The sequence below is a fragment of the Rhinopithecus roxellana genome, chromosome 8, assembly GCF_007565055.1.
Source record: "Rhinopithecus roxellana isolate Shanxi Qingling chromosome 8, ASM756505v1, whole genome shotgun sequence".
Lineage (NCBI taxonomy): Eukaryota > Metazoa > Chordata > Mammalia > Primates > Cercopithecidae > Rhinopithecus > Rhinopithecus roxellana.
This window is the reverse complement of record NC_044556.1, coordinates 11428800-11456670: the sequence shown is the minus strand read 5'-3', so window position 1 is coordinate 11456670 and position 27871 is coordinate 11428800. Positions and strand designations below refer to the sequence as shown.

General features: G+C 59.2%; 2 protein-coding genes across 2 annotated transcripts in view; both read right to left on the bottom strand.

The window, feature by feature from the left end:
• MIER2 (MIER family member 2) overlaps positions 1-27871 on the bottom strand; it is a 993207-nt gene that overhangs the window by 836589 nt on the left and 128747 nt on the right. The window lies entirely within an intron of this gene.
• On the bottom strand, positions 19-27058 carry ABCA7 (ATP binding cassette subfamily A member 7). Its single transcript, XM_030935014.1, is given in 49 exon segments — positions 19-980; positions 1078-1119; positions 1121-1319; positions 1989-2081; positions 2380-2483; positions 2565-2699; positions 3652-3793; positions 4076-4182; positions 7337-7399; positions 7482-7602; positions 7675-7804; positions 8775-8898; positions 8986-9130; positions 9891-10006; positions 10236-10413; positions 10808-10977; positions 11066-11243; positions 11369-11401; positions 11958-12212; positions 12432-12530; positions 12616-12740; positions 12968-13122; positions 13206-13310; positions 13479-13527; positions 13784-13986; positions 15369-15438; positions 15526-15710; positions 16031-16168; positions 16310-16449; positions 16552-16683; positions 17448-17619; positions 17883-17993; positions 19494-19695; positions 19770-19991; positions 20122-20344; positions 20709-20885; positions 22281-22510; positions 22775-22942; positions 23380-23496; positions 23680-23819; positions 23902-24112; positions 24325-24405; positions 24747-24829; positions 24967-25079; positions 25171-25312; positions 25539-25632; positions 25715-25917; positions 26414-26550; positions 26949-27058. Coding segments are annotated over 47 exon segments (6444 nt in total). The 5' UTR covers positions 25781-25917; positions 26414-26550; positions 26949-27058; the 3' UTR covers positions 19-824.

Below are 27871 nucleotides of genomic sequence, written 5' to 3'. Positions count from 1 at the left end.
CTCCCCAATTCTCCCTGCTGTCCCCTTCCAGAACCCAAGTCCCAATCCCAAAACCCCAACCTCTTTCCCAAACCCCATTCCCACCTACCTCGGGTGGGAGGGGCAGATCTCTGGGGCACAGGACATGAAGGTCACATCCCCTTGCTCCAAGTCCGGCTCTCCAGGCCTGGGTCCAAGTGCAAACCCAGCCTAGCAGACCCTTGAGAACTCTTTGCCCCCGACTCATGGCTCTGAGGGCCGGGATCAGGGGGTGAGGGTCAGCTGAATGTGGGATGGGCTTCTGGCCCGGCCAGGAGGCGTGTGCTCCGGGACATTGGGCTCCTCTAAGCTTCCCAGGACATTCCTGAGCCCTGACCTCATCCCCACTTCATGGCCAGGCACTTACAGTTACTGCCCTTAGGTGCCAGCCCCACGTGGGCGTGCAAGGACCTGGGGATGGTGATCAGGCCCTTATGAGGCCCGCACTCCTTATGATCCCCAACTCCTGGGCTGGCCACAGAGGCATTTACAGCTGGGGTCCAGTCAGCTGTAGACACATTCACACCTGCGTCCTACAAATTGCCACTTGGCCTTTATGGGCACACTCAGCTTGCAAGGGGCCAGCCATATCCACACACATGTGCAGGCAGCTGTGTGGACATGTGTGCAGCCTGGCACAAGAACACACATGCACATGGTTTCACCACCACCACTTCTCTCCAGCCTTCTCTTTATTTTCTCCAGGGCACCAGCCCCTCTGCCAGCCTAAGTCCAGGGCGCCTGGGCACTCTACCCTAACCTTGCCATTCCCAGGGCCTCCCCGCGGCCCTGCAGGGGAGGGAGGCTCAGAGCACAGTCTCCGCAGTGCTAGGGTCATCGAGAAACTGGCTGATGCGTTTGGGGCGCTGCAGGCCTGGCGCGGGGTCCACTCCCACTCCTGCCTCCTTGTGCTCCTCCGCGTCCTCGTCCTTCCCCTGGTCCTCGGAGAAGTACAAGAATACCTGGCGGTGGGCGGCCCAGAGGGCACAAGGGGGCGGTCAGCCCACCGGCCTGGCCCCCAGCCTGCCTCCCCCAGCCCGACCCCGGCGCCGGGATCACCTCCTCCAGCATCGTCTGGCTCACAGAAAAGTCCTCCACGCCAGTGCTCTGCGCCGTGCACCGCCAGCACTCCAAAGACGCGCGCCAGGGCGCAGCGCCCTCCCGACGGCAGCTGGAAGCGCAGGCGGCACCCGTGTGCCTCGCGCAGCTCCGCCCCAGGGAACTCGGCCGCCACGAACGCCGCTGCCGACTGGGACCTCTCGGCGGGAACCCGCAGGGTCAGTGTGTGGCCGGCCGCGAATCTGCAGTGAGTGGGGCCAGGGCTACCGGATAGGGCCTTTCCCAGGTCCCACCTCAGCTCACCCTCCAGCCCCTACTACTCTCTGGCCCCGCCCCATACTTGTACCTATGTTAGCGATCAAGTGGTCCTCCCACCTCAGTCCCCCCACCCCCACCCGCGTAGCTGAGAGCACAGGCACACACCACCATGTCCAGCTAATTAATTTTTTATAGAGATGGGGTCTCCCTAGGTTGCCCAGGCTGCTCTCGAAGCTATCAGTCCACTTGACTCCTCTTTCGGACACTCCTCTTTTGCCTTTGCACCCTACCCCCGCCCACACAATGAATACCCCCATCCACTTTCCTATGGCCCCGCCCACTAACCAGCCCTCCCCTAACTCCACCCATCAACCCACCCTCACCTCTCCTGGCTGCACCTTCTCCAACGCACACCTGGTTATGCTTTCTGAATCCACTCAGAGCCCCCGGCTCACGCCTCCTGGTCCTGCGCCCCGAGCACACCCCAGCCTGTCTCGCCCCCTCAGTCACCCCCGCAGGACGATCTAAAGCCCTGGCCATCTCTCCAGTTGAAGCCAAACTTTCCTCACCTGGCCCTAGGTCTGGCCTTTCCCCTGAGCCCACCTACGTGCCCACCCTCACCCCACACCCACCTGGAGGCCCCGCTCGCTCACCTGCTTTTGAGATGTTGCGGGCTGCCCAGGCAGCAGAACCGCCCGTTCACCATGATGGCCAGGCGCGAGCAGAGCGCTTCACACTCCTCCATGCTGTCGGGACCCGGCACCACGAGCTCTGTTGAGGCCTGGGCCACCTGTGCCTGGCGCCACACTGCCTGCTTCCCCGGGCCTGGACCACCCTTCCGGTGTGGACGTCTCCCCACCCTTCCCCAGAGCGTTCTGATCCTGGCGCCGCGTCCCACCTCTGTGTGTCCTGACACCCCGGGTCCTGGGGCCCTCGCCCCACCAGGGCCAGGACCCCCCATGCCCTGTGGCCTTGTGCTTTGGGGATCTCTCTCCAGGCCTGGATCGCCTTAACCACACCCCAGGACATCCGCGCCCGGCGCACCTGTGGGAGGTGAGCATCACTGAACGGCCCTCCCGCACCACGGCCAAAAGGCTGTTCCAGAGGAAGCGCCGCGCGCTGGGGTCCATGCCTGTGGTCGGCTCGTCCTGGGGAGCATGGAAAATCCCATAAGCAAGGCCCCGTCTCCGTCGCAGGCCCCACCCCACCCCGGCACCGCCCCCACGCACCAGAAACACCACGGCTGGGTCCCCAACCAGTGCCACGGCCGTCGCCAGCTTGCGTTTGTTCCCTCCGCTGTAGGTGCCTGCAGGCCTGTCTGCGTACCGTGAGAGTCCCAGGCGCGCTAGGCCCGAGCCAGCAGTCTGTGGGGTGGGGCCATAGTGGGCATGGGACTCATATTGATGACTAAGGGGCAGGGCCACAGTGTGGCGGGGCCAGCACTGAGTGTGGAGCAGGGGCACAGTGGGCATGGAACAGGGCAAATGTGAGAATGGGACAGAGCCATAGTGTGGTGGGGGCAGCGTGAGTATGGGGTGGAGCCTTGGTGTGGGTGGAGCTGGGATGGGTATGGAGCTGGGCCATGGAATGGGTGGAGCCAGCATGGGTATGGGGTGGGGCCATGGTGTGGGTGGAGCCCACATGGTTATGGGATAGAGCCATAGTGTGGGTGGAGCCAGCATGAGTATGGGGTGGGGCCATGGTGTGGTGAAGGCAGCATGGGTATGGGCGGGGCCATGGTGTGGGTGGAGTCAGCATGAGTGTGGGGCGGGTCCATGGTGTGGGTAGAGTCAACATGTGTCTCGGCGGGGCCATGGTGTGGGTGGAGCCAGTAGGGGTATGGGGCCGGGCCAGAGAGGGCATGGTGTGGGACAGGGTGAGGGTGGGGCAGGCCAGGGCAAAGCCAGGACACCCCAAGCAGATAGAAGAGAAAGGGCTGCAAACTGGGAACGGCCACAGTCAGAAGCTGACGGTGAACCCAGCGACAAAGGTGCGAAGCCCTAGGGGTGAGGCGGAAGAGGAGCAAGTGGGCAGGGCCACAGCGGGAAGACTTAGGGAGAGAGGGGGCAACGTGCAGCGGAAGAAAGGGTCGGTGGACCAATGAGAATGTCGGAACTTGGTGGGGCGGGACAAAGAGGAGGGCTAGCCAAATCTCTATTGGACCAGGATGGGTGACAGAGGCCTAAGGGAAGGAAGGGGGCAGGGACAGAGGTGGAGTCAAGGCGAGAGCTTGCAGGATTGGGCCAGGCTTTAGGGGCACGGCCTGAGTCGGGTGGGCCCTGGGCGGTGACAGCAGTGGAGGCAGAGTGGGCTCACCTGGGCAACCTGGGCCTCCGGGACACCGCGCAGGCGTGCAAACAGCTCCAGGTGCTCACGGCCCGTCAGCAGATCAAAGATGGCATCGGATTGAGGGCAGTAGCCCATGCTGAGGTGCGCAGCACTGGGTTCCTGGGCCACGCTGGGGTGGGGATGCAGGGGGCTCAGAGAGCTGGCTAGTCCCTGACCATACTGGTGGCTAACACAGGGGTCTCAGGGCCCACCCATCCAGGGCCACGATGGTAAGGGACAGGGGTGTCTCAGGGCCTGGTCCGCGTGTGGGATGTAGGGGTGCACACGTCCCAGAGGCCATGCAGGTGTGAGGCCATGAGCCCAGTCCACGCACAGGAGGTGGAGGGATGGGGAACAGCAAGGACGTCAGGGCCAACCCTGCCCCACCCCGACCCTACCTGGTGCCCCTCACCTGTGGCCTGCCAGCACAGCCTCGCCCCCGCTGGCCAATGTGTCCCCAGTCACCATGCGAAACGTGGACGTTTTCCCTGCTCCGTTCACGCCCAGCAGCCCAAAACACTGCAGGGATGCCCACAGATGGTGCTCAGTGAGGCCCCAGGCCCTGGTTCCAGCACCTCTGATTTCTTTTTTTCTTGAGACCAAGTTTTGCTCTTGTTTACCAGGCTGGAGTGCAGTGGCGCGATCTTGGCTCACTGCAACCTCTGCCTCCCGGGTTCAAGCAGTTCTCCTGCTTCAGCCTCCCAAGTAGCTGGGGCTACAGGCACGCGCCATTACGCCCAGCTAATTTTTGTATTTTTTTTTTTTAGTAGAGACAGGGTTTGCCATGTTGGCTAGCATGGTCTCGATCTCTTGACTTCATGATCCACCTGCCTCGGCCTCCTAAAGTGCTGGGATTACAGGCGTGAGCCACTGCGCCCGGCCTCTTTTTTTCTTTTTGTTTTTTTATGAGATGTAGTCTTGCTTTGAAATCGCCCAGGCTGAAGGGCAATGGTGCAATCTCGGCTCACTGCAACCTCCGTCTCCTAGGTTCAAGCAATTCTCCTGTCTCAGGCTCCGGAGTAGCTGGGACTACAGGTGTGCACCACCAAGCCCAGCTAATTTTTTGTATTTTTTAGTAGAGATGGGGTTTTGGCATGTTGACCAGGCTGGTCTCGAACTCCTGATCTCAAGTGATCCTCCCACCTTGGCCTTCCAAAGTGCTAGGGTTGGCCGGGCGCAGTGGCTCAAGCCTGTAATCCCAGCACTTTGGGAGGCCGAGATGGGCGGATCACGAGGTCAGGAGATCGAGACCATCCTGGCTAACACGGTGAAACCCCGTCTCTACTAAAAATACAAAAAAAAAAAACCCAGCCGGGTGAGGTGGCGGGCGCCTGTAGTCCCAGCTACTCGGGAGGCTGAGGCAGGAGAATGGCGTAAACCCGGGAGGCGGAGCTTGCAGTGAGCTGAGATCCGGCCACTGCACTCCAGTCCGGGCGACAGAGCGAGACTCTGCCTCAACAACAACAACAACAACAACAAAAAAAAAAAACAAACAAAGTGCTAGGGTTACAGGCGTGAGCCACCATGCCCGGCCTCAGCACCTCTGATTTCTGAGTGTCCACATGGAGGGCCGTGTTTGGGGCCCCAGGGGAGCTGGGCAGATACTGGGGTATGTAGCGAGGCATAAAGCTGTCACTTAGCAGAGAATGGCTTTTGGCACACAGTGGGTCCCCCATAAAAGCCGTATGCAGCAAGTGTTCAACAAATATCAGGGCATGAGCTTTCCATATGTTTCCTGGCATACTGTGTGTACTTAGGCTGGGTACACAGTCAGCCCAAGGTGGAGAGGTTGGCCAGCACACAGTAGGGGCTTAGTATCGATATACTGTCGGCCAGGCCCGGTGGCTCACACCTGTAACCCCAGCACTTTGGGAAGCCAAGGCAGACAGATCACCTGAGGTCAGGAGGTCAAGATCAGCCTGGCCAACATGGTGAAACCCCATCTGTACTAAAAATACAAAAATTAGCCGGGTGTGGTGGCACATACCTGTAATCCCAGCTACTCAGGAGGCTGAGGCAGGAGAATGGCCTGAACCCAGGAGGCAGAGGTTTCAGTGAGCTGAGATCACACCACTGCACTCCATCCTGGGTGGCAGAGTGAGACTTTGTCTCAAAAAAAAAAAAAAAAAAAAAGGCCAGGTGTGGTGGCTCACACCTGTGATCCCAGCACTTTGGGAGGCCAAGGCGGGTGGATCATTTGAGGTCGAGTGCGAGACCAGCCTGGCCAACATGGTGAAACCCCGTCTCTACTAAAAATACAAAAATTAGCTGGGCATGGTGGTGTGTGCCTGTGGTCCCAGCTACTGGAGAGGCCGAGGCTGGAAAATTGCTTGAACCCAGGAGACAGAGGTTACAGTGAGCCGAGATTGCGCCATGGCACACTAGGCTGGGTGACAGCAAGACTCCATCTCAAAAGAAATATATATATATTTTATATATATAAATCCCATATATATTTATATTTATATATATTTACATATAAATACATATTATATATATTTATATAAAAATCCCATATATATATATACACACACACACTGCAATGTGTGCTAACAAATAGCACTTGTTTGCAGATGTGTACCAGCCCTACTAGGTGGCCAATAAGTGGCATACAGCAAATAAATTTGCACATAGTAGGGTGCTTGAATGTGAACTGGTACAAAGCAGGTGCCTGATAAATGTTGGCTGTGACAAGTGCTTGATACAGATGTGTATATAATAGGGGTCCAATAAATTCTATTGGTATTTGATAAATGTTGATGGACACAAAAGTATTCAGTACACCTCTTTAGTGAGCACAGTGTGTGTTTAATAGATGTAAGCAGGCAGTAGGTGCTTTAATGAGGTTTTGCTGGCTCAAAATAAACACACAGGCCGGACGCGGTGGCTCACGCCTGTAATCCCAGCACTGTGGGAGGCTGAGGCGGGTGGATCACGAGGTCAGGAGATCGAGACCATCCTGGCTAACACGGTGAAACCCCGTCTCTACTAAACATACAAAAATTAGCTGGGCATGGTGGCGGGTGCCTGTAGTCCCAGCCACTTGGGAGCCTGAGGCAGGAGAATGGCGTGAACCTGGGAGGCAGAGCTTGCAGTGAGCCGAGATTGCGCCCCTGCACTCCAGCCTGGGCAACAGAGTGAGACTCTGTCTCTAAAAAAAAAAAATATAAGGCCAGGCGCAGTGGCTCATGCCTGTAATCCCAGCACTTTGGGAGGCCAAGGCAGGTGGATCACGAGGTCAGAAGATCCAGAGCATCCTGGCTAACACAGTGAAACCCCGTCTCTACTAAAAATACAAAAATTAGCCAGGCGTGATGATGGGTGCCTGTAGTCCCAGCTACCTGGGAGGCTGAGGCAGGAGAATGGCGTGAACCCAGGAGGTGGAGGTTGCAGTGAGCCGAGATGGTGCCACTGCACTCCAGCGTGGGTGACAGAGTGAGACTCTGTCTCAAAAAAATAAAATAAAATAAAATAAAATAAATAAAATAAAATAAAAATAGGAGCACAAATATTGGCACACAGTAGATGCCCAATAAAAGGTGGTGGATGCACAGTAGTTGCTCAATAAAGGGCCGTGGGCACATAGTAGGTGTTCAGTAAAGGATGATGGGCAGGGCATGCAGTAGGGCAGCCTCTCACTTTCCCTGCACCAGGCCTCCACCCCTGGACTCACCTCACCAGGGGGGATCCCCAGGCACAAACGGTCAACAGCTGGCATCCTCTGCCCATGGTATACCTGGAAGAGTACAGGTCCTTCAGAAAGGTGAGTGGGCCAGTGGGAGCCCCCCCAACCCAGCAGTCAACCTGGCCACACCTACCTTGGTCAAGTTCCTCAGCACCAACACATCTCCCTGGGTGGTTCCTCGGACCACCCGCTCCCGTTCACGGGCTACATCCTCATCCTCCAATCCCAGGGGTGGCAGGGACCTCACCTTGGGTCTGGGGACAGAACATTTGTGGGCCTAAAGTAGGTCCTTGGCCCCTGCCACCCTCTCTGTAGACCTGACTAACTGTGGCAGGAGTTGGCTTCGGTGCTGCAGCAGTAGTGTGAAGAGAAGGAAGACGGGCCCCTGTATCACCATGGCCAAGAGGTTCTTGCCGACCACCTCCCAGCGCAGGGGTGACTGGAACTGCCTGTCTCCTGTGGATATAGAAAGGAGGGACTGGGTCCATGAGAGTCTAGGTTTCTGGCCCCTTCTCTGTCCATGTCACTCTGGATTCTTAAGGGAAAGGAACACAAATTGGATAGGCCACTCAGCTGGAATCTAATTGGCACAGAGAACAGAAGTTTTATCACCTTCCTTAATTAGAGCCTTAGGCCTCTTGTGATGTAATCTAAGATAGAATTAGCTTTATATGGCTGCTTTCTTTTTTTTTTTGAGACGGAGTCTCGCTCTGTCGCCCAGGCTGGAATGCAGTGGCGCGATCTCGTCTCACTGCAAACTCTGCCTCCCGGGTTCACGCCATTCTCCCACCTCAGCCTCCGAGTAGCTGGAACTACAGGCGCCCGCCACCACGTTCAGCTAATTTTTTGTTTTTTGTTTTTTTTTGAGACGGAGTCTTGCTCTGCCTCCCAGGCTGCAGTGCAGTGGCCGGATCTCAGCTCACTGCAAGCTCCGCCTCCCAGGTTTACGCCATTCTCCTGTCTCAGCCTCCCGAGTAGCTGGGACTACAGGCGCCCGCCTCGTCGCCCGGCTAGTTTTTTGTATTTTTTAGTAGAGACAGGGTTTCACCGTATTAGCCAGGATGGTCTCGATCTCCTGACCTTGTGATCCGCCCGTCTCGGCCTCCCGAAGTGCTGGGATTACAGGCTTGAGCCACCACGCCCGGCCAATTTTTTGTATTTTTAGTAGAGACAAGGTTTCACCGTATTAGCCAAGATGGTCTCGATCTCCTGACCTCGTGATCCGCCCGTCTCGGCCTCCCGAAGTGCTGGGATTACAATATGGCTGCTTTCTTGTACCTCCAACGTGGCCCAATCTTGCGGCCACCTAAGAACCCTGGCTGTCTCCCTGGCGGGGCTGTTTGTCTCCACTCTGTATAATTAACTCTAGGTCTCCAAGGGTGTTAGCTATCTGTAGCCATGGCCCCACCTGACAGGAAGTTCTCACCCAAGCGCTCAAAGGCATCAGCCATGGCCTGGTTCCGCACCATGTCAATGAGCCCCCGGCCCAAGCAGAAGTGGGGGAAGATAAGGAAGACCTGTTTCAAGATCCGGCTCACCTCCTGCAACTTCTGCTCAAGGGCAGGAAGAGGGATGTTGGTTAGGGGCTGAGTCCAACAACCCAACCCAGCCCAAGCCCCAGCCTCATGGTGCCCCACCTGATCAGAGAAGAGCTCCAGCACAAAGGTGGCCATACTTCCATTGATGCCAATAAAGAGGTTTATGCAGGTGAGTACCACATAGGCCGTGCTGGGCACGGAGAAGAAGAAGGAGGCTGGGTACATGAGCGGTGTGATCGACCAGCTGAAGGGACAATAGGAGTCACTGGAGTAACTACTCAGACTGAGAAGCCCTGAGAGGAATAAAAATCTCCATTCCCGTCTTCTCTGCCTTAGACCTAGACATTTTCACCCAAAGCACATTTCTGGTTTTTTTTTTTTCTTTCTCTTTCTCTCTTTCTTTCTATTTTTTTATTTTTTGAGATTGAGTCTCACTCTTTTGCCCAGGCTAGAGTGCAGTGGTGCGATCTTGGCTTGCTGCAAGCTCCGCCACCTGGGTTCACGCCATTCTCCTGCCTCAGCTTCCCGAGTAGCTGGGACTGTAGGTGCCCGCCACCACGCCTGGCTAAATTTTTTATATTTTTAGTAGAGACGGGGTTTCACCGTGTTAGCCAGGATGGTCTCCACCTCCTGACTTTGTGATTCGCCTGCCTCGGCCTTCCAAAGTACTGGGATTACAGGCGTGAGCCACCATGCCCAGCCCTTTCTTTCTTTTTAGAGGTCTCTCTATGTTGCCCTCCTGACCTCAAGCAGTCCTCCTGCCTCAGCCTCCCGAAGTGCTGGGATTACTAGGCGTGGGCTGCCTTAGACCTCTATTAATATGAGTCAGTACAAGATGAGCTTTTAAGGCCACCTTGGCACACCACTGAATTGGATCACACATGGTATCACCCCAGACCTCCATATCCTCTCCTTGGGAGCTGCTGTAGAGTTCTCTCAGCAGCATTGATGGGGAAGGCAGTAAGGGGCAGTAAGAATAGTCCCTGAGGGACTGGGGTCCTCACCCATACAGTAGTAGCAACAGCAGGAGAGCAGGCAGGTTGGCAGGGGCCACATATGCCCTCTGCTGGAAGGCCAGAAAGATGAGCACCACGATGCACGCTGGCACCAAATAGTTACACTGCATTGGAGATGGCAGTTACCTTTATCAGTGTGAAGAGGTGGGGACTACCACCCTCAGCCCTATTCCCACCCTGACCTCCTTGCTTTTTGAGAAGGAGGACACAAAGTCTCCCACAATCCTTAAGACTTTACCCAGGCCATCTTGGACAAGCCCCTGCCTAGAAGGGGCCAGACAGGGCAGTGGCAAGCAGTGGCTGGGCCCCCACCCATCCAAGCAGCCCCCGCACCATGTCCCAGAGAAAGTTGCCGAGCCAGTAGAGGGTGGGGGACAGGCCCCCCATGAGCTGCAGGTGCTTGGCTCGGGTGACTCGCTCCTCAATGAGGACAAGAGTGAAGCTGGCCGGGACGAAGGACATGGCAAAGACCACACAGATGGAAACGAGGACATCCACCGAGGAGGCCATCCTGGAGGTGAGGACATGAGGGCTGTTGTAGGGTGAGGGCACATGGGTTGCTCAGAGCAGAGCTGAACACGCCATTGATGGGACACAGGTCTATGGGGCAGTCAGCAGTGGCAGAGATGGTGGGGGCAATTTAGGGATGACGGTGCCTGGGATTTGGCAGCAGAGGTTGTACAGGTCTCAAGACAGGATAAAGGTTGGTGGGACGAGGATGCGTTGGGGAGGCTGGGGCCCGTGGAGCCTGAGAAGGTCCCATTTCCCTGGCCTAGGGAGCAGAGGAACAGTTTCTGTCCCCCATTTATAAAGCAAGAGTATGTCAGGGTTCAAATCCAGCTCCCACCACCTCAAACGACAGAGAAGTGGAGACAGGGTAGGACATGAAGGGTGGAGGGACTCACAGTGCGGCCTCAGACAGCTGCTCCTTGGTGAGGTTCAAGGGGTGGTTGAGTGTGGTGATGCTGTGGGTGTGGCGAGCCGGGCCTGGGGGCAGGTGAGCACGTAGGAGTGCGTTGTTGGCTCGGTTGACAAAGGCCACCATGGAGTGCCAGCCTTTGTTGTTGAACCAGATCTGGGTAGGGGGTCAAGGTCATAGGGTCAGGGCAATGGAGTTGGACCTCGCTGTGACAGGACGCCCACCTGTCACCCCCAGTTCCCACCTTGAGGCTGTCCCGAGAATCCAGGCTGTTAGCCCAGGCTGTGAGGTTATTCAGGACACGGTCGAGGGCCCCGCCAGGCAGGGGGCTCAGCAGTGCCCACAACTCCTCCACTGAGTGGCCCAACTCTCGGCCCGAGGGCAGGCTTGGGTCTCGGCCCCCCAGCGAGAATCCTCCATACCTATGGGGCCACGTAGGCAGGGAAGGGGAGCTGAGGGCCGGGGAGCTGGGAGAGCTCCCAGGGGGCAGGCAGAGGGCATGGGAGTGGAACTGGGGCAGGGGACCCCAAGCTAGACCCCTCCTCACCTGACCTCATTCACCCACTTCTTAGTCTTCAGGCTGTGGGAGAGATGGACAGAGACACAGGCAGAGACAGGGATGTGGGACAGAGAGAAATGGTGAGAGGGGCCTGCAGAGTCAAGGGTGGGACAAAAGAGAAAAGAAGGCCAGGCACGGTGGCTCCCGCCTATAATCCCAGCACTTGGGGAGGCCAAGGCAGGTGGATCATCTGAGGTCAGGAGTTCGAGACCAGCCTGGCAACATGGTGAAATCCCGTCTCTACTAAAAATACAAAAATTAGCCAGGTGCACTGGCACATGCCTGCAGTCCCAGCTACTTGGAAGGCTGAGGCAGGAGAATTGCTTGAACCTGGGAGGTGGAGGTTGCAGTGAGCTGAGATCACGCCTCTGCATTCCAGCCTGGGCGACAGAGGGAGACTCCATCTCAAAAAAAAAAAAAAAAAAAAAAGAGGAGAGGAGGGCACACAAGACCCCCAGGCCGGAGCCCCAGGCTGGGCATCCAACCTCTCCACCTCCTCCCCCAGGACCACACCAGCCCCACCAACCCAAGGACCCACGCTATAGCCAGGGAAACTGAGTCCTGGGGCATGGCTCACCCCTGGCGCACCAGGCGCGGGTAGGTCTTGACCAGGAAGTCAGATAGGTTCCGGCCCGTCAGGTTCTGAATCACTTCCCCGGAGCTGGTCACTGCCTGGGGCGGAGGGGGACCACCAGCTGCAGCCGGGCAGTCAGGCAACAGGCGCCGGGCGCCGGGCCGGCTACACTGGCAGTCTGGGGAAGGAGACTCTGGGGTCCAGTTGCCACTGGCCAAGACCTTGGCCACTTCAGCAGGAACTTCTGGCGCCGAGAACCTGCAGACAATGGGCTGTGCACACTCAGGGGCCCAGCAGGGTCAAGGTGCGGGTCTGTGGGCACCCAGCTTCTGGGGGCTCCTGGAGACACAGAGGCTCCCAGCTCCCAGGTGGGCACAGGGGATGCTCCGGTTGCCCCCTGAGGCCCCTTGGCCAGGGACCAGATGGGAAAACTGAGGCCAGAGAGGGGCAAAGTCCAGGCCAACGAGATGCCCTCACCTGTTGAAGCTATTCTGCGTGGAGGGCTCCTCCAGTCCTGCCTCCTGCAGCAGCGCCTCGAGCAGCCGGGCACGTCCAGGGTCCCCTGGGGCATCCTCGCTGTGTGTGAGGGGAGATGGAGGGTCAGGGCTGTACCCCCAGATCTCTAGTCTTCCTGCCACCAGCCCCTTCCTTCTGCACCCACCTGAAGAAAGACACCTGAGCACCGTACATGGTGGGACTGAGCCGCAGAGCCGGGTAGTGCCCGAAAGGAGGCACGATGAGGCTGAACACAAGGGCCAGGCCCACAAAGAGGGCAGGCAGCACGATCTGGAGGACCAGCCCATCAGCTGCTGCTTCCACCCACCTTCCAGGTTTGCTTGCACCTGCCCTGCTCATGCTCTACAACCACCCATGGCTCCCCAGTGCCCTCAATAAATGTGCTCTGGGTTGAGAATACACACGGGGGGTAAGGGTTTGAATTAGGCCACTGAGTGGATGGCCAGGGTAGGAAACTCAGGGACTCCCATGCGACTCCCTGGTGCTGGCCCCCTCACCTGTGCGAACAGGCCACGGCGGCTGCGGCGGGCAAGCAGAAAGCGCTTGAGAAGCAGGGCCTGGAGCTGCTGGCGGGTCAGTGCCCAGCCCTGTACCCGGCCCACGGTGTCTGGCCCAGAGCCCTGCAGGGCCTGGGTCTCTGGGGCTGACCCAGCTGTGAGGGATGAGAGGGTCAGTGCTCACGCTGCTATGGGTGGGGGTGCTGGGAGAACCACAGGGCCACTGGGGAAGACTTACCTGGCTCCCCATTCTGCAGCGCTGTCTCTTCCAGTGGCATCTTGAGCCGCAGGGTCATATCTAGCCCAGCAATGCCCGTGCACGGGTGCTGCCCACAGCTGCCATCTGCAGGGCCATCGGGGTCAGGGTCAAAGTTGAGGATCAGAGATTGGGGGATCAGAAATCAGGCATAGGGGTAAAGGTTATGCCTTGGGCCAGACTAAGCCAGGGATGGGGACTTGGTCTCAGTCCCACTCTGGATCGGGGTCAAGGGTCAGGGAGCTGCAGCCGCACCCTCCATATTTGTGTCCACAGCACAGTCCTCCACCACCTTCAGGAAGATCTGGGGAGACAAGCGGGGGCTCAGAGCCTGGACACCCACAGGGGGAACTGGGGGCTTATGAGCCCCCCACCCCTCCTACACCATGGGTCCCCCAGGCCTTCCCAAGGGACGTCTGAGCCACCAGAGCTCCTCATGTGCCATGCCTCCTCCCTGAATGTCCTTGCTGCTCATAAACACACTGCTATTCATCCTTCAAAACACCACCTCCTCCAGGCAGCCCTCCTGGCCCCACCTCACCACCACCCAGGCCTCACACCTCCTCGAGGCTGGTGTCGGAGATCCCGTAGCCAGTGAGGCTCAGCTCTGCCAGCCGCGTGTCTAGCTCTCGGAAGAGTGTGGTGAAGCTGCCGTCATGGGCACCCGTGTAGGGCAGCACCAGCACCAGTTCGTGTGGCAGCTCCTCCACCAGCCGTGCCCCGGGCACCCAGTGCTGCACCAGGGCCAGCAGCTGAGGAGTGCCTGTGTGGACAGAGGGGTGCTTCAGGGAGCCCCAGCTCACGCCCCACCCCAGTCTCCCTGGGGAAGAGGCATTGGTGACCTGTGAGGGGACGGTCCCTGCAGGCAGAGATCAGGGTTAAGAACTTAGGCCAGGCTTGGTGGCTCACACCTGTAATCCCCGCACTTTGGAGGCCGAGACAAGGGGATCACTTGAGGTCAGGAGTTTGAGACCAGCTTGACCAACATGGTGAAACCCCATTTCTACTAATAATGCAAAAATTAGCCAGGCATGGTGGCACCCACCTGTAACCCCAGCTGCTCGGGAGGCTAAGGCAGGAGAAATGCTTGAACCCAGGAGGCAGAGGCTGCAGTGAGCCGAGATCACACCACTGCACTCCAGCCTGGGCAACAGAGCAAGACTCAAAAACAAACAAAAAAAGCACTTGAGGGCAGCGCTGGACCTAGGGTAGGAGGTTGGGGTAGGTTTGTCTCTGGGCTCAGCCCTGGTTGGGTTAAAGGTGGGGTCAGCGTTCAAGTTCATCTCATGGTTCAGGCTCAGCCCAGGGATGGGGGGCATCATCTCAGGTCCACAACTGCCCTCCTCCTCTCCATTCCCCCTCCCCTCCCCTCCTCCCCCTCCCCCTCCCTTCCTCCCCCTCTCCCTCCCCTTCTCCTCCTCCCCCGCGTCCTCCTTCTCCTCCCCCTCCCTCCCTCTCCCCTCCTCCTTCTCCTCCCCCTCCCGCTCTCCCTCCTCCTCCCCTCCTCCCCCTCCCCTCCCCTCCTTCCCCTCCCTCCCCTCCCTCTCCCCTTCTCCTCCTCCCCCACATCCTCCTCCTTCTCCTCCCCCTCCCCCTCCTCCTCCCCTCCTCCCATCCTCCCATCCCCCTCCCCTCCCTCCTCCTCCTCCCCCTCCTCCCCTCCCACTCCCCCTCCGCCTCCTCCTCCCCCTCCTTCTCCTCCCCCTCCTTCTCTCCATCCCCCTCCCCCCTCCTCCTCTCCGTCCCCCTCCCCCCTCCTCCTCTCCCTCCCCCTCACCCTCCTCCTTCTCTCCGTCCCCCATCCCATCCCCTCCTCCTCTCCCTCCCCGTCATCCTCCTCCTTCTCCTCCCCATCCCCCTCCCCACCCTCCTCCTCTCCCTCCCCCTCATCCTCCTTCTCCTCCTCCCCCCCCTCCCTCCTCGCCCTCCCCCTCCTCCCTCCCTCCTCCCTCCTCCTCCTCCTCTTCCTTCTCTCCCCCTCCCCATCTTCTTCCTCCCCCTCCCCTTCCTCCTCCTTCTCTCCCTCCTCCTCTTCCTTCCCCTCTCCTCCCCCTCTCTTTCCTCCCCCTCCCTCTCCTCCTCCTCAAGTTAAGGCATAGCCACCCCACGGCCCACCCGCTCTGGGTCTCCCACGCTGGCCCTCACCGACTCTGCTGCCCTGGCTGCCGTTCTTTTCCTGCCCAGTGTTCATGCTGCCCTCCATGTCAGTGTCAGCCTGCGGGCAGAGAGGCACCAAGTGACTTGGCCTTCAGGGCTGAACAGAGTCCTGGGGGTCAGGGGTCAGGAGAGGGATGGTCCCCACCTTCTCACTGGTGGTCAGGGGCAGGCGGGCCTTCACTAGCGTCAGGTAGTAGCCGGAGCCCAGTTGACGACGCAGGAAGAGTGGGGACCCACAGCAGCACAAGCGACCCCCTGCCACCACAGCCACACGGTCTCCCAGCAGCTCCGCCTCATCCAGGTGGTGGGTGGAGAGGATCAGTGTGCGACCTAGGCATGGGGGACCGACCCACAACTACCATCAGGCCACCGGGTCTTTGCCGGAGCTGGGGCCTCTGCTAGTTGTCTGCCCCATGAAGCAAACTCCTATTCATCCCTCAAAACCTCATTCCCCAGAACCTCCTTGTCAGAAACCTTTTCTGGCCCCTTAGGCAGAATCCAGGGGAACCTCTGGCTACCCCCAACTCTTACTGTCTTGGTATTTGAGCAGCAGCCCCTAAATACTCCTACTCATTCCTCAAAACCCCATCCCCAGCACTTCCTTGTCAGAAACCTTTTCTGGCCCCTCAAGCAGAATCCCCAGCTCTTACCTTCTCGGTATTTGAGCAGCAGCTCCCAAATGCCGCGGCGGGAAGCAGGATCCACACCAGCCGTAGGCTCGTCCAGGAAAACAACTTGGGAGCCACCCACAAAGGCAATGGCCACGGACAGCTTCCGTTGCATCCCACCTGGTAGAGATGGGGAAGTGACCTCAGTGTGTTGCACCCAGCCTTGGGCAGGGCTGTCTACCCCCGTGGACCTCAATACCTGGCTTCCCCCAGGCCCCCCCCCCCCGCCGGTGGGGTGATGTCCCTAGGGATTGGGCTCACCAGAGAGGTGGCGAGTCTGCACACTCTGCTTGGAGACCAGCCCCACGTCCTGCAGCAGACGGTTCTGCTCGGGACCCACCGCAACGGCACTCAGACCCTTCAGCCGCCCATAGAACCAGATGTGCTCGCCCACAGTCAGCCTGTGGCCAGTGCACACAGCAGAGTGACCCACATGGCAGGCAGAATCCCAGAGGGCGTCCAGCCCCTTCCCACCACTGCACTCTGGGCCTGCCGAGACGCACATGTCAAACAACACATTGTACTGGGGACAGATGCCCAGGTGGGGCCGGATGGCGGTCATACTGGAGCAGACGTCATGGCCCAGGATGAACGCAGAGCCACCACTGGGTGGGAAGAGACCACTCAAGATGGACCTGTGGGTAGAGGGGTCTCAGAGCAGCCCCCTTCACAGAGTGCATTAACAGTTACAGAGCACCTAGTTTTAATTTTTAATTTTTTAATTTTTTTTTTTTTTGAGACGGAGTCTTGATCTGTCATCCAGGCTGGAGTGCAGTGGGGCGATCGCGGCTCACTGCAAGCTCCGCCTCCTGGGTTCATGCCATTCTCCTGCCTCAGCCTCCTGAGTAGCTGGGACTACAGGCGCCCGCCACCACACCCAGCTAAGTTTTTGCATTTTTAGTAGAGATGGGGTTTCACCGTGTTAGCCAGGATGGTCTCAATCTCCTGACGTCGTGATCCACCCGCCTCGGCCTCCCAAAGTGCTGGGATTACAGGTGTGAGCCACTGTGCCTGGCCACAGAGCACCTATTAAATGCTACATCCAAAACCCTGTGATAGCCTCATTTTTATTTATTTGTTTATTTTTATTTTTTTGAGACAGAGTCTTGCTCTGTTGCCCAGGCTGGAGTGCAACAGCACAGTCTTGGCTCACTGCAACCTCCGCCTCCTGGGTTCAAGTGATTCTCCTGCCTCAGCCTCCCGAGTAGCTGGATTACAGGCATGCGCCACCACGCCTGGCTCATTTTTGTATTTTTAGTAGAGATGGGGTTTCTCTCCCATTCTGGCGTATGGGAACCCTCTGACCCCTTTCCCACTGAATGGCTAGAGAAGCTGAGGCCCAAGGGAAGGGAAGGAGTGGTGGGGGGGCTCGCGGGGAGGGAGTGGTTGGGGGGCTCACAGTGTCGTGGTCTTGCCGGCCCCGTTGTGGCCCAGGAAGGCAGTGATGTGGCTCTGGTAGAAGTCCAGGCTGAGTCCCCGCAGGGCTGGCTGCGGGCTGCCAGGAAAGCGCTTCTCCAGGCCGCGAACGGAGACCCCAGGACTCAGGCCAGGCGGTGCCTCCTCCACCAGCACTGCAGAGACGGGATGGACTCAGGCATGGAGGTCCTGGGTGTCCCGGTGCCTGCAAGTCCCTTAGAGCTAGGCTGTGGAATCCGGGACCTGCTGGGCTGGGGCCTATGAAAGTTGGGGGAGCTTGGGGACTGCAGTGTGTTCAGGGCAGGCATGAGGGTTGGGGTGTCCAGGTCATTGACATTGGCATCTGTGGAATCTCGTTTTGCGGGGAGAACTGGGCATCTAAGTGGGAAACCAGCTATTAAGCCTCGTAGGGCCTCACCCTTTGGGTCCAGCTGTGGGGGGCAAGGGGCTGGACTCTTGGAGGGCCGAAGTCCACACCAGTAGCTCCTCCGAAAGGGAAAATTCCATGGTTCAGGGATCCCATACTGGCCTGGGGGGAGGGGCACTGGTTATCACTTAGCCCGCCCCCCGGAATATACCAGTTTTTTTTTTTTTTTTTTTTTTTTTTTGAGACAGAGTCTTGCTCTGTCACCCAGGCTGGAGTGCAGTGGCACGATTTCCGCTCACTGCAAGCTCCGCCTCCCGGGTTCACACCATTCTCCTGCCTCAGCCTCCTGAGTAGCTGGGACTACAGGTGCCTACCACCATGCCTCGCTAATTTTTTGTAGAGACGGGGTTTAACCATGTTAGTCAGGATGGTCTCGATCTCCTGACCTCGTGATCTGCCTGCCTGGGTCTCCCCAAAGTGCTGGGATAACAGGCGTGAACCACTGTGCCCGGCCTTTTTTTTTTGAGACTGAGTTTCACTCTTGTTGCCCAGGCTGGAGTGTAGTGGCTCGATCTTGACTCACCACAACCTCCACCTCTGAGGTTCAAGCAATTCTCCTGCCTCAGCCTCCTGAGTAGCTGGGACTACAGGTGCCTACCACCATGCCTCGCTAATTTTTTGTAGAGACGGGGTTTAACCATGTTAGTCAGGATGGTCTCGATCTCCTGACCTCGTGATCTGCCTGCCTGGGTCTCCCCTAAAGTGCTGGGATAACAGGCGTGAACCACTGTGCCCGGCCTTTTTTTTTTGAGACTGAGTTTCACTCTTGTTGCCCAGGCTGGAGTGTAGTGGCTCGATCTTGACTCACCACAACCTCCACCTCTGAGGTTCAAGCAATTCTCCTGCCTCAGCCTTCCTGAGTAGGTGGGATTACAGGCATGTGCCACCACGCCTGGCTAATTTTGTATTTTTAGTAGAGATGGGGCTTCTCCATGTTGGTCAGGCTGGTCTCGAAATCCCAACCTCAGGTGATATGCCTGCCTCGGCCTCCCAAAGTGCTGGGATTACAGGCGTAAGCCACCGTGCCCGTCCCAGTTTTTTTTTTTTTTTTTTTTTTTTTTTTTTTTTTTTTTTTTTTTTTTTTTTTAACAGATGGGGGTCTCATTCTGTCGCCCAGACTGGTACGATTACAGCTTACTGCAGCCTGGACCTCCTAGGCTCAAGTGATCCTCCCACTCTATCCTCCCAAGTAACTGGGACTACCAGTGCGTGCCACCATGCCCAGCTAACTTTTTGTAAAAAAGGAGTCTCACTATGTTGCCCAGCCTGGTCTCAAACTCCTGGACTCAAGCGATCCTCCCGTCTCAGCCTCCCAAAGTGCTGGTATTACAAGTGAGTCACAGTGCCCAGCGACTGTGCCAGCTTCTGGTCACACACCTGGAATCAGGGCGTCCAGGTGTAGGGGCCAAGAAACCCCACCCACCACCTGCCTCAGGCCGCGCCCCTCCAATGCAGCCACCTGCATGCCTGTGCCAGGAAGCCCCGCCTTCTCTCCAAGGGAATAAGTCTCTTGGTACCAAACAGCCTGGAGGTCACGCCCCTAGCCCATCCTCCAGCAAAGCAGGTGCGACCTGGCCCAGAGCCCTGTGCCCTACAGCCCACCTGGGCACACAGCTTCCAGGTACCAGGTGGCGAGGCTGTAGAGCGCCGCGTCCAGCAGCAGAAGGCCAGAGACCTGGGCCAGGCTGAAGACGTCTGCTGTGGGCCGGGTGCCCACGTTGTGCCACCGCGCACCCTCGCCCTGCTCCTCCAGCAGCGCCAGGCTCTCGCAGCCGAAGCCGAAGGCCACGGGCGACAGCAGGCTCTGTGGAAAAGCGGGCGGTCAGTGAGCGGCCGAGGCGGGGGGCGTCCCCCACCCACCCCTGACCGGGCTCTCACCGCAGCCACGCGGCCACCCGCCGGCAGCCGGTCCCGCCAAGCCACGCACAACACGTAGGGCAGATACAGGGAGAAGTAGGCCAGGCCGCCGCAGGCCGCAGCCAGGTTGGCGCGGGAGAAGAAGGCGCTGAGCAGGAAGCTCTGGGTCACCGTGGCCACGGCGAAGGCCGCCAAGAACAGGAAGACCACGCCCGGGTGGCTGTAGGGGAGGATGTCCCCCAGCTGTGGGAGGCGACGGGAGCTGAGGTCCAGCTCCTGGATGGCCCGGGGGCGCGCACCCACGCGGGGCAGCTTCTGCCTGCCACCCTCCTGCGCACTCATTCTGCAGCTGGGCAGGCCGATGCGCGCCCACCTTAAGCACCAGAACCAGCAGCGCGGCGCTGAGCAGGAAGGGTCCGAGGCAGCTGAGGAACCAGCCGAGCCAGAGCACCCCGCGGCTGAGCCCCATGGCGCGCATGGTGTCCCGCAGCCGTGTCTCCTTCTCCCGCACCACGGCCTTCACCGTCAGCGTCACGGAGTAGATCCAGGCCAGCGTCAGGAAGAGCGGCAGTGACCGGCTCAGCACACGCAGGAACCTGGGGTGGGGACGGCTGGGGTGGAGGCCGGAGACCCTCCGCAGACTGCCCCCCGCCCCCCACCATCTGGCACGTCTGTCCCGGGATCTCAAGACGGGAAGATTCGCCTCCCTGTTCCTTGGACCCTGATGCAGCCAGCCTCGGGCTCCCAGCCATCAGCGCAGGCCAGGCTCTCCCTGCGCCGGGAGACCCCAGACCCTCAGAGTCCCCTGCTCCTCCCGCTGCAGCAGGTCACGTGGAGTGGTGTAAAGGTGCAAAGTTCGCAGCCTGGACCGCAGGAAGGTTCCCAACAGAGCCTGGGCCCACCCCCACACCCGGGACCTTCCAGCCGCGGGGGAGAGCGGGGAGGGGTGCCAGAGCTCACATGTCATCCACATAGCACGGATAGGGCATCTGCTGCAGGTAGAGGCCGGCCCGGGGGGCGGCGCCGCTGAGCACGCGGACGGCTGCGCGCTCCACCAGGTCCTGCAGGTACACGAAGCCGCCCCACACGTAGCGCAGGTCGGTCAGAGGGTCTGCAGCTGGGCCAGGGTCCCAAAACCTGTGAGGGGCATGGTAGCAGGTTGTAGGGAAGGGCTAGAAACTCTCGGGGCCCCGCCCTGAATAACTTTTTTTGCTGAGACTGGGTCTTGCCCTGTCGCCCAGGCTGGAGTGAAGAGCTGCAATCATAGCTCACTGCAGCCGTGACCTCCCGGGACCAAGTGATCCTCCCACCTCAGCCGCCCAAGTCGCCTGGCTAATTTTATTTATTTATTTATTTATTTATTTATTTATTTATTTATTTATTTATTTATTTGAGACGGACTCTCGCTCTATCGCCCAGGCTGGAGTGAGATGGAGCCGCCATCTCAGCTCACTGCAACCTCTGCCTCCTGGGTTCAAGGGATTCTCCTGCCTCAGCCTTCCGTGTATCTGGGACTACAGGCGCGTGCTACCACGCCTGGCTAATTTTATATATTTTTTAGTAGAGATGGGGTTTCACCGTATTAGTCAGGATGGTCTCGATCTCCTGACCTCGTGATCCTCCCGCCTCGGCCTCCCAAAGTGCTGGGATTACAGACGTGAGCCACCGCGCCCGGCCCATGGTGGCTATTTTTTTTTTTTTTTTTTTTTTTTTTTTTGAGACGGAGTCTCGCTCTGTCTCCCAGGCTGGAGTGCAGTGGCCAGATCTCAGCTCACTGCAAGCTCCGCCTCCCGGGTTTACACCATTCTCCTGCCTCAGCCTCCCGAGTAGCTGGGACTACAGGCGCCCACCACCTCGCCCGGCTAGTTTGTATTTTTTAGTAGAGACGGGGTTTCACCGTGTTAGCCAGGATGGTCTCCATCTCCTGACCTCGTGATCCACCCGTCTCGGCCTCCCAAAGTGCTGGGATTATAGGCTTGAGCCACCGCGCCCGGCACATGGTGGCTAATTTTTAAAGACATTTTTCTCGAGGTTGGTGGGGGTGGCGGGGGGCGGGGGCCTCACTGTATTGCCCGGGCTAGCCTCGAACACCTGTCCTCAAGAGAGTCTCCCACCTTGGCCTCCCAAAGTTCTGAGATGACAGGCGGGATCTACTGTGCTCAGCACCCGGTGCAATTTTAGCTCCACCCTTATTCCAGAGGTGTAATGATACACCTGGCTCCGCCCACCATTGCCTATACCTGCTCTAATCTTATCCCAGGCCCATGGCCACGCCCCTCATGCACCTAGGCCCCGCCTATCACGGGCCCCTATTGGTCTAAGGAGCCCTGGGCTCTGGCTACTACTATACCGCTGTTGATACAGCCCAGATCCTGTCTATCATGGTCTCCAATAGGCTGAATGCTGCCTGGCCCCACCCACCACGCTCTGGGCCCCGCCCAGTCCCCCCCGCCCCCCCCCCCCCCCCCCGCTCCCCCCCGCCTCCCCCTCCCCCCCGCCTCCCCCGCTCCCCTCCTCCCGCCCTAGCCTGACCTGTCCCTGATCTTATTGGTCCTGGTGACCACGTCAATGTCCATGCGGATTTTGATGAGCACGTGACCCGGGCCCAGGTCTCGGGTTGGGTGTTCTGTGGGGTCTGAAGAATCCTCAGGTCCCAAGAAGACGACGCCGGCCCAGAATCGATGTTCCGCCAGCAGTTGCAGGGCCCGCGACACCAGGGCTGCCTCTGAGGGTGCCGCCTCCAGCTTGTCCAAGGACAGGCACTGTGGGATGCGGGGTGAGTCCTAGGCGCTGGGGTCTGCCTGCCTCCTAGACCACTCCGCTGCTACCCCTGGACCTCGAGGCTGCGCCATGTTTTCCCCTCGTAGGCCCAGTGTGGGGCCGGCTCCCTCCTGAGATCTCTACAAATCCCGGGCTCTTACTAGGGCCGGGCCCGCCTCCCTCCCCCTGGGAACAGCAGGGTAGGAACCTCAGGGTGGGCCCTGCCTCCACGCTGAAATAGACCCCGCAGGTGGACGGCCCCTCACCTCCGTCACTTGGCCCAGCGTGCCCACCACGCGCCCCACAGCAGCATGTGCGTCCTGCCAGCTGTAGCCACCGCTCCCAGGGTCCAGAAAGGATCGCAGGGCCTCCATGCGGTCCTGGCCCCCAGGCCTGGGCTGCCTTCTTCCTTCGTCCTGCATTTGCAGGAGCCGCTGGGGGGCGCAGGTGAAAGTGAGAGTCTGGGTCGGACGCAGTGGCTCACGCCTGTAATCCCAGCACTTTGGGAGGCCAAGGTGGGCAGATCACCTGAGGCCAGGAGTTCCAGACCAGCCTGGCCAACATGGTCTCTACTAAAAATACAAAAATTAGCTGAGAGCGTTGGCACATGCCTGTAACCCCAGATACTTGCGAGGCTGAAGCAGGAGAATTGCTCGAATCCAGGAGGTGGAGGTTGCAGTGAGCCAAGATCTTGCCACTGCAGTCCAGCCTGGGCAACAGAGCGAGACTCCATCTCTCAAAAAAAAAAAAAAAAACAAAACACCACCAACACCAAAGTGGAGGTCTGCATGGAGCCCGCCTTCCCATCCACCGGGCCTGTCTGCCCTCTCCACCGGGGAGCCACTTCCCGCCTCCCCAGCCCCGCACACACCTGCAGCATGGCCACATTGGAACTGTCATTCATGAAGGTGAAGATCTGGGGTCCCAGCACCTCCCACACCTCCCGGACATCCCTCAGCAGGGCCAGCTCCTCAAAGGTCCGGTTCACCTGCGGACAGCACCCCCTCCGCTAATGATCCTTCGCACGTATTGATCTCCCTCCATCAGCTAACTCCTACTTCTTCAAACCCAGTTTCCATGACCCTCTGGCCTGGCTCTGACCCACTGGACTGAGGGTACTGGATGGGTTCTGGCTGCCACCCTCCCACCCCAGCATCCAGGCTACCCCCACCTGGGCCATGAGCTTCCGGGTAAAAGGTGTATCTGGTGCAAACAGCAGCTTGCCCAGGATCAGAGGCTTCAGGCGTCTCCAGAGCAGGCGGGACAGCGGATGGTTGTCCAGGGCTCCAATCAGCTCTGAGCAGGCAGGGCCTGGGATGGGGGTGCCATGAGGCCCTGCCCCCATGCCCACCGCTCCACTTCCCAGGAGGGGAAACCAAGGTCAGTCACTCACTCAGGCTGCTGTCCGGCAGGGCTGATTCTGGCTCCTGCCTCACCAGGTCCATCAGGTCACTAGCCTCGTACCAGTTGAGGGAGGGGCCCACCGTGCTGCTAGGTCCCCTGGCACTGCAGAGGGCCTCAGACAGCAACTCCAGGGGCCCACCAGTCCCTCGGGGTCTGTGCAGCAGTGCCTGAAGCTCCACCAGGCTAGGCAGTGCCAGGATCTAGAGAGAGGTCACCAGACGGAGCTGACAGCGATCCCAACTTCAAGCCCTAACCAGGGCAGGGCACTGGGTCAGGGGCAGCCTCTCCCTCTCTTGCTAATTCTCCTGAAGACCCACCGAAGGGAAGTGTCCGGGCTGCCCCAGACCCTCCCGGTGCAGGCTGCCTGCCAACGTTGCCTGCATGGGGGTTGAGGATGGGTGGGGCCTCGTACCTCCTGGGCCAGGTCCTCAGCTGCCTCCAACAAGCTGTGCAAGGGCTCCTGGGCTTGACCCAGTGCCAACCCCAAGGGTTCCTGGGGAGAAAGATCACAAGGTTGACAATGACTTTGAGCGCTCACTAGGGGCCCAGCGCTCTGGCCAGCTCCCAGGCAGACCATACTATCATAGCCCTCAAAATAGGGAAACTGAGGCTCTGAGAGACACAGGGACTCATTCAAGATCTCACAGATGAGTCTTCATCACCGGGTCAGACACACTCTGTCTGGGCCCAGACAGAACAAGGAGTATCACTGCAGGGACCAGGGACAGCCTGGATGCCTGGAACGGGAGGTCCTTGGCCTGGGGTGGTGCAGTGCCAGGACATCCCCAGTGCAGTGTCCCAGGAAGTCAGTGCGGTCCCGTTCCCACACCCTACCGTATGCAGCAATGACATCAGCAGCTCCGCGACGTCCAGCATAGGTGGTTCCAGCGGAGACTGCTTGGTTGGTTGAGGCCGGGCTGGGGGAGGAGCACACAGGAGCATGGGGCTGGGGGCACACTGGCCTGAGGCACCCACCCCTACCCTGTGCCCATTTCATGGCCAGGCAAGTCGAGGCTCAGAACTCAGTCCTGCCAGAGGCCCCCGGCCTCCTCACCTGTGCTGGGTGCAGCCCTCAGCGTGGCGATCAGCTTCCCCAGGCCAGCCAGCGTCCTGTGGGCACTGGCCCCTCCCAGCACAGTGTGGGCATCGGCTAGCAGCCGGGAGACCCTGGGGACAGAGAGAGGGCAGGAGGCGGGGTTCCGGCGGGCACTGCAGCCCTGAGTTGGCAGGCCGGCCACACCCATTGCCTCTGGCTCACAGGGAGTTGTTGAAGTTGCTCAGATGCCCGGGCTCCTCACCCAGTGTCAGCTGTGGGAAGCAGGTGTTGTTCATGTTACAGATGAGACCCTGGAGCCAGGGCACGGTGCCCGCTGATGGCAGTGGCTTGTTGGGGAAGTGGCCTGCGGGGAGATGCCCGGTGCTGAGGCCCTATGGACTCTGTCTGACTCCACCCCCATCGGGTCGCCCGGCACTGCTTGTATGCCTCCAGCGTCGGAGCGCTCACTCCTATGCCATGTATTGGCGGTCTGGTAAAGGCTCCCTGACATGCACTGGGGATCCCTGTGCACGGGGGACCCGTCTGCCTTCCCCTACACAGTTAAAGTGCCTGACCCCTCAGGGGCTCACATTCATGGTGCTCCAGGGGCGGGTGGGAGTGGCGAACAGCCACCAGGATGAAGAAGAGGAAGAGGGGCCACAGCAATTCGACCAGAAGCTGGACCTGGGGGAGAATAGGTGGGAGATGGTGGGGGACAGTAGGGGCTGCCGGCCCACCCGGCCCTGGTTGCACACCGAGGTGTTACCGGCTGTCTCCGGCGATACATGGAATTCTTCCAGAGCAGCAGCATCAGCTGTGTCCAGAAGGCCATGGTGAGACTGGGCGGGGGATGGGACAGAGAGGTCAGGACAACGGTCGGGCTGAAGACGTGCGGTGCAGCTGTGGGCAACTCTCTGCCCTTCTCTGAACCTCATTCCTCTATCCCACAGCGCAGCGTTCCTGGAAGCTCTGATTAGAGTCAGGCAAACACTAGTCACTTGATAAAGGGACTCCGCTACCCCCAGGGGTGGAGTAAACCAATGGGAGCTCAACCCGCAGCCGTCCTCGCATTTCATTGGCTGCCAGGACTGTCGCTCTGCGCAGAGCTGACAGTTGGGGACTTAAAGACCATCCTCTAATCCTCCAGGGAGCGAGTTTGGGCTTAGCGCTGTCGTCACCAGGCTGCACCCCAAGCCTCACCTGGAAGCCTCTTCCAGGTCCTGACCCCCAGCCTCCTGCCTGGCCCAGCCCACGCAAGGGTTCCTTTGCCCTCACTGTTCTCCGAAGACAACAGCAACGAATATTGGCAGTGCTGGACATTTCACACGCCCAGCGGAAGTGCTAGATATCACCCCACTCTACAGAAGTGGAAACCGAGGCCCAAGAGAGAAAACCCAGGCACCCAGAGAGACAGGCAGTCGCACAGCTGGTGACACGACCCCAGTTCTGCCCACACTTGATGTACCATGATCGCTCAGAAGGACCTCGGGAGCCAGAGAAAGAGTCAGGCGAAGGGGCTGGGATAGAGACTCCTGGAGCCAGCGATTCCTGATCTCTTTACAATGGGCCGGTCCACCTCTGACACCGCCGGAGAATCTGAAGCTGACAGAGGGGCAGGAAGTTGCTAAAGGTGACCGGGCCGGAGCTGGGACCTCGGACCCAGACCCTTACGCCAGGGTTCGTTCCTTTACATCAAGCGGGACTTAGGATCTGGGGGAGCGGCCTCAGTTTCTCCATTTGTAAAATAGGGCAAGGGGGAGTGCAGTTCTAACGGGCCGGGGGCTGCAGGTGTGTGATTGGCAAAGGCCCTCTTAAAAGTCCTAGATGTCCGATGACCCCCTTGAGAATTAGTGGTCAATTCAGCCGCCCTCAACACTCACCGGAAGGAAAGGAAGGGTCAGAGACTGGACCCCCTAATTCCCAGGGAACGTGCATCCCTCCCGGCCCCAATCCCGCATTCTCGAGTCTCGGGGCTTCCTCCCTCTCCGAGTCCTTCTCACCGTTCCAGGGACTCCCCAGCTCTTGCCGCCTTCCCTCCGTCCTGCAGCAGGCAGGCAGCGCGGAGCCCTTACTTAAGCCAAGTGCCCCGAGCTTCCCCGCGCAGTTAGCAGCGCCGGGCCACGCCCTTGCCTCTGCACGCTGCTATTGGGCGGCCTGCCCGTCACTCACGGGACGGCTCCGTCGGAGCGGCGCGAGCCGAGGGAGGCGGCGGGATCACAGAAGGGCCTCGCTGAGCCGGATTTCTTAAAGGGACCGCGCGGTTCTTGCTGCATCACCGTAGGGTGGCGGGGTGCCCGGCTGGTCCCAGGCGGACCGGCCTCCGGGAAAGAGGCTGAGCTGTCTTTGGGGAGCCAGGCTGCCTCCCCACGTTGCATAGCCAGCTGCAATACCGCAGCTCCGGATTGCAGGAGTTCCCTCTGTGCCTGCTGTCCCCGGGGCTGGCCAGGCTCTCTCTAGTCTAGTCCAGACTCTGGGACTCCACTTGTCCGTCTGTAAAGTGGGGGTTCCACTAGAATCATTCGTCCATTCATTCATTCCACGAACGGTCCTCGGTTTCCGCAGTTGGACAAGGTGATGGCAGAAGGAAGGGGGCCAACATTCTAGAGGCTCAGGTCATAATGGTTACCCTGATTTTGAGGAAAACCCATTTCCCACTCTGGAAGAATTTATTTCACAGGCCGGAGGTGAAGCTGAAATGGGAGTGTGTGGGTCCACAGCTTTGAAAGCGCTGGGGAGAGTGAGAAGCGCGGGGAGGGCTCCCGCGGCGGAAGGCGGTGGCATTGCCGTTGGGGCTTTGAGGATAAATAGGAGTTCACCAGCGGGGAGACATCCAGGCTGAGGCCACGAGGCTTGCGTTGTGAGGCAGGGTGCAGCCAGAGCGCATCGAGAGCCTTTGAGGCAACTGCCTCCTCTCCAACTGGCC